The 5,300-nt window shown below is 59.0% G+C and overlaps 1 protein-coding gene across 1 annotated transcript in view; it reads left to right on the top strand.

The window, feature by feature from the left end:
• The window catches only part of LONP1 (lon peptidase 1, mitochondrial), a 28,462-nt gene that overhangs the window by 7,577 nt on the left and 15,585 nt on the right, over nucleotides 1–5,300 (top strand). Inside the window, exons 4-7 of the mRNA XM_026455614.1 lie at nucleotides 564–795; nucleotides 3,546–3,607; nucleotides 4,127–4,256; nucleotides 4,797–4,933. Coding sequence (XP_026311399.1) covers nucleotides 564–795; nucleotides 3,546–3,607; nucleotides 4,127–4,256; nucleotides 4,797–4,933 — 561 coding nt within the window. The remainder of the gene's footprint in view (nucleotides 1–563; nucleotides 796–3,545; nucleotides 3,608–4,126; nucleotides 4,257–4,796; nucleotides 4,934–5,300) is intronic.

The following is a 5,300-nucleotide window of genomic DNA, read 5'->3' on the forward strand; positions in this document are numbered from 1 at the left end:
GAGGTGGAGGGTGCTCGGTGCTCTGAGGGGAGACGCAGACGGCGTGAGAGGTGGACGGTGCTCGGTGCTCTGAGGGGAGGTGTAGACAGCCTGAGAGATGGAGGTGGGAGCTTCCGTGAAGTGCTTGGGGACATTCTTTGCAATGGTGTCCTTGAAATCAAGACCTGAACGACAGGAAGGAGCCACTTGAGCTGAGTCCAGGGTGCAGAGTCTCAGAGACCAGCCTGTGCCTGGCCAGGCTGACACTGTTTTCAGCAGGAGGCCCTGGGGCTTGTTGCTGCAGTTTATCCACGATACTTAGGATGGGGACAGTGGTGCATTGGCGTGGGACGCAGGGAATGCCTGAATCTGGCTGGAGTCTAAGGGGTGGAGGGGACACTGGTTGGGAGGCCCTGAGAAAGCGGCTCAAGTCTCCAGCCTGAGGACCCCGTAGCCACCCTGTGGCTCCAGAGGTCTGGGTTCAGCGGGACCCTTGGACCACCTGTGCCACCAGGGAGGCCTCAGCCGGGGCCAGGGCAGCTCCCAGCCTCAGTGGCTTCACGCCTGCCTTGCTCCTGTGTCAGAGTCCATATCAGCAGACAGCTGGAGGTAGAGCCCGAGGAGCCGGAGGCGGAGAACAAGCACAAGCCCCGCAGGAAGTCAAAGCGGGGCAAGAAGGAGGCAGAGGACGAGCTGAGCGCCAGGCACCCGGCGGAGCTGGCGATGGAGCCTGCCCCCGAGCTCCCGGCCGAGGTGCTCATGGTGGAGGTGGAGAACGTCGTCCACGAGGACTTCCAAGTCACAGAGGAGGTGAAAGTGAGTCCGTGTGTCACGCAGGGCGGTTGCAGCCGCCTCCGCAATGGGCTCCCTTGAGCTGTTCCTACAGCCTCTCCTAGGAGTTGTCTCCCACCCTGAGCCCCTCAGGAAGGGTCTGGCCTGTCTGGAACTCAATTCTAATGGAACAAAGAGGGTGCTTTTCCTCCCAGAGGTCTTTGGAAGACTCTGGGATGGGAGAGGCACAGGAAATTTGCTGGAGCCGTAGCTACTCGAGAGGGAGGCAGGGTTGGAACCCAGGTCCAGCCGCAGCCCTTGTCCGCTGTGCCAAAGCCTCCAGCAGTTACCAAGACACCTTCCAGCCCCAGCTTCTTCCCACCAAGCCCGGGAGGACAGGGAGGGGAAGCTGGGACCCATGGCTGTAGGACAGGAAACAGCCTGTTGGCCACCCTGATCCCCCAACCTAGGCCGTCCTGCCTTCCTGGTGGCACAAGGAGTCAGCTTCCGAGGTGGTGCCACCTGCCCTCTTGCTGTAAGGGCAGTCAGCAAAGCTAACCAAAGGCCTGAAACGTGTCAGCTCCTTACTTGTGTGCCTGGTGTCATCAGCCTCCTCCCCAGGCTGTTGCAGAGCCTGGGGGGAAAGTGCCATGATCAACTGGTGATGTCTGCTGTGGACGCTGGGAGGGGCGAACCGTCCTGTCCACAGGCCCGCCTGAGTTCTTGAGGTCAGCACTCCTATCCTGTCCTACTAGCCCCTCTGAGCTGTTTTTGTTTTTGTTTTTCCTTTTTTGGGACAGAGTCTGGCTCTGTCACCCAGGCTGGAGTGCAGTGGCGCCATCTCAGCTCACTGCAGCCTCCACCTCCCGGGTTCAAGTGACTCTCATGCCTCGGCCTCCCAAGTAGCTGGGATTACAGTCACGCGCCACCACACCTGGCTAATTTTTGTATTTTTAGTAGAGACGAGGTTTTACTGTGTTGGCCAGGCTGGTCTCAAACTCCTGACCCTGGGTGATCCTCCCACCTTGGCCTCCCAAAATGCTGGGATTACAGGCGTGAGCCACCGCGCCCGGCCACCTCTGAGTATTGAGCACTTGAAGTAGAGCTGCTGTGGCCAAGAAACAGAATGGAACATTTTACTGGCTGGGTGCAGTGGCTCATGCCTGTCATCCCAGCAGTTTTGGAGGCCAAGGAAGGAGGATCACTTGAGACCTGGAGTTGAGAACCAGCCTGGGCAATATCGAGACCCCCGTCTCTGCAAAAATAAAATAAAATTAGCTGGGCAGGGTGGCGTACACCAGTGGCCCAACCTGTGGGAGGGGCGCTTGAGCCCGGGAGGTTGAGGCTGCAGTGAGCTGTGATAGCATCACTGCACTCCAGCCTGGGCAACAGAGTGAGACCCTGTATCTAAAAATGAAAACAATTCTAACAGCCACCAGTGGCTACACCGTCCTGGGCAGCACAGTGCTGGCGCTCCCTGTGAGAATCTTGCAGCAGGGGGAAGACAGCGACCGAACTGACAGATGTGATTAGAATTGGCAAGACCCTTGAGGGGCAGCGAGCTTGTTTTTTTTTTGTTTTTGTTTTGTTTTTTGTTTTTTTGAGACGGAGTCTCACTCTGTTGTTGCCCAGGCTGGAGGGCAGTGGCGCAATCTCGGCCGTCTGCAAGCTCCGCCTCCCGGGTTCACATGACTGTCCTGCCTCAGCCTCCCCAGTAGCTGGGTGGGGCCCGCCACCATGCCCGGCTAATTTTTTGTATTTTTAGTAGAGATGTGGTTTCACCACATTAGCCAGGATGGTCTCGATCTCCTGACCTCGTGATCCGCCTGCCTCGGCCTCCCAAAGTGCTGGGATTACAGGCGTGAGCCACTGTGCCTGGCCCGAACTTGTTCTTCTTAAAGCAAGTGCCCAGGACCTCCAGTGGGCCTGTTCTGGTGCCTTCTACCAGGGTCAGCTCAGACAGTTCAGGGTCAAAGCCAAAGACTAGAGACCGGGTGATTACGGTTTTTTTTGGAGACAGTCTTGCCCTGTCACTCAGACTGGAGTGCATTGGCTCAATCTTGGCTCATGGCAACCTCCGCCTCCTGAGTTCAAGTGATTCTCCTACCTCAGCCTCCTGAGTAGCTGGGATTACAGGCATCCACCAAAGTGCCTGGCTAATTTTTTTTTTGTATTTTTAGTGGAGACGGGGTTTCACCATGTTGGCCAGGTGGGTCTTGAGCTCCTGGCCTCAAGTGATCCAGCTACCTCTGCCTCCCAAAGTGTTGGTGTTACAGATGTGAGCCACCATGCCCGGCCGAGACCAGGTGATGAAAATTTGGTTGTAGGCAGGCACGGTTGCTCATGCCTGTGGTCCCAGCTACTCCGGAAAATGAGGCGGGGGAGGATCGCTTGAGCCCAAGAATTCCAGGCTTCAGTGAGTCATGATCGCACCACTGCACTCCAGCCTGGGTGACAGAGCAAGACTTGGTCTCTCAAAAACAAATAATAAAGGAAAGAAAAGGCAGTCTCTTTTCTTCCCCCAAGATAGCTCGTCCTAAGGACAAGGCTCTGAGGGGTAAGGAGACAGGGTTTGGTTTTAGTTTGGACTCTCTTGGTCCCGTGTCCCTGGGACTGGTGAGTTTAGGCTGCACTCCTCCGTCTCCGAAGCCCTCCGTGGTCAGGGCCAGTTGGTGGGGGGGAGGGGAGGGGGGCAGTTGATGGAGCAACGGGTGGGTGGGGCTCCCAGGGCCACGCCTCCCACCCCCTGCTGAAGCACTGCTGGGCCTCAGTGACCCTGCCCCCATACCTGGCAGGCCCTGACCGCAGAGATCGTGAAGACCATCCGGGACATCATTGCCCTGAACCCTCTCTACAGGTGGGCCTCCGTGCGGGCAGCTGCCAGGCGGGGGCGTCTCTGTGTTTCTGCAGCTGGGTGGATGGGGAGCTTCCTCAGCGTCCTCCTGGGAGGAAACCTTGCCTGGGGCAGGGATCGTGGCCCAGGGAGCAGCCTGTGCGGAGGAGCCTGCTGCCCACTGGGGCATGGGGCAGGTGGGAGGCCCGGGGCCTCAGCAGGCCTGGGTTCCTTGTCCCCTTCTGCTGAGGCCGGAAGCTGTTGCTGGCATTGGCTGGGGGAGTGGGGAGCAGACTGTTAAGGTGAGGTCACTGCACGGCTCCCATGGGGGCTGCACGTGGGGATGCCACATGCCTTTCCAGCCCAGGACAGGTGGGCCCTGAACTTGGCACCAAGCAGCAGAGCTTGCTCCCAGCGAGCACCCCTAGGCCCTGCCCGTAGCTACAGGGGACAAGGACCCTGAGGACTGGGTCCCCGTCAGGGGGCCGCAGTGCAGCAGAGCACAAGGCCATGGACACCGAGGCAGCTCCCTTTGTCCCCCAGGGAGTCGGTGCTGCAGATGATGCAGGCTGGCCAGCGGGTGGTGGACAATCCCATCTACCTGAGCGACATGGGTGCTGCGCTCACCGGGGCCGAGTCCCACGAGCTGCAGGACGTCCTGGAAGAGACCAACGTGAGTGCCCCCTACTCCACAGGCCCCCACACCACCTCCACTATGCTCCACCCATGCCCAGCTGCCCTCACTCCTCCTCGGCTCCCCCGTGCCTGCCTGCCCTCGCCCCTCCGCCGTGCGCCATCCACACCCAGCCGTGTGTCCCTGGCTCTGTTTTTGAGATGATTTCCCGCTGTGTGCCTTGATCCACATCCGTCCGCCTTTGAGCGGCTTCATAGCCTTCAGCTGGGAGTTACCGTTGCGGGTTCAGTGGGATCCTCTGGGCCGCGTACCCGGGGCATCGCCAGTCTTTTGCTGTTGTGAGCAGCATTCCTGAGATCGTCCCCATGCATGCAGCTGGAGGGCCTGCGGAGGTATCCATAGGATGCGTTTCCAGCACAGGATTTGTCAGGGCAGAGGGCACGCACACCTCTGTGCTGGGTGTGGCGTGGCCAGGTGCTCCTGGCAGCATCTCTCAGGATGCGCCTTTTCCCCCACCTCGGCCCTACATGCACAGATACCGACTTCTGCTCATCCTTTCCGCCCTCCCTGTCTCGTCAGATTCCCAAGCGGCTGTACAAGGCCCTCTCCCTGCTGAAGAAGGAATTTGAACTGAGCAAGCTGCAGCAGCGCCTGGGGCGGGAGGTGAGCCCGAGGCTGAGGCGCAGCCACTCTTGGGGGCCTTCCCGTCAGGCCACGTGACATCAGTCAGGCTCTGGAGCACACGGAGGGACCAGTGGCATCGGCCAGGGCGAGCCCAGAAGGCCTGTCTGGGTTTTGAGGGCTTCGTGCCATCATCTGCTCTGTCGTCCTGGGCTGTGGAACTCTCTGCATTGAACAGGAAAGCTTAAAGCTGGTCCCAGTGTAATGAGCCCAGGGTGGAGCAGTCTCAGGACCATCCCACATCAAGGGAAGAATTCCTCTGCCTTTGTAATCTTGAGGACAGTGTTGGAAATTGGGAAGCAGCCTGGGAAAAGTTGAGATGCTGTTTCTTTTTTTTTTTTTTTTTTGAGACGGGGTCTCTCTCTCTGCCGGCCGGGCTGGAATGCAGTGGCCGGATCTCAG

Source organism: Piliocolobus tephrosceles, chromosome 21, assembly GCF_002776525.5.
Source record: "Piliocolobus tephrosceles isolate RC106 chromosome 21, ASM277652v3, whole genome shotgun sequence".
NCBI lineage: Eukaryota > Metazoa > Chordata > Mammalia > Primates > Cercopithecidae > Piliocolobus > Piliocolobus tephrosceles.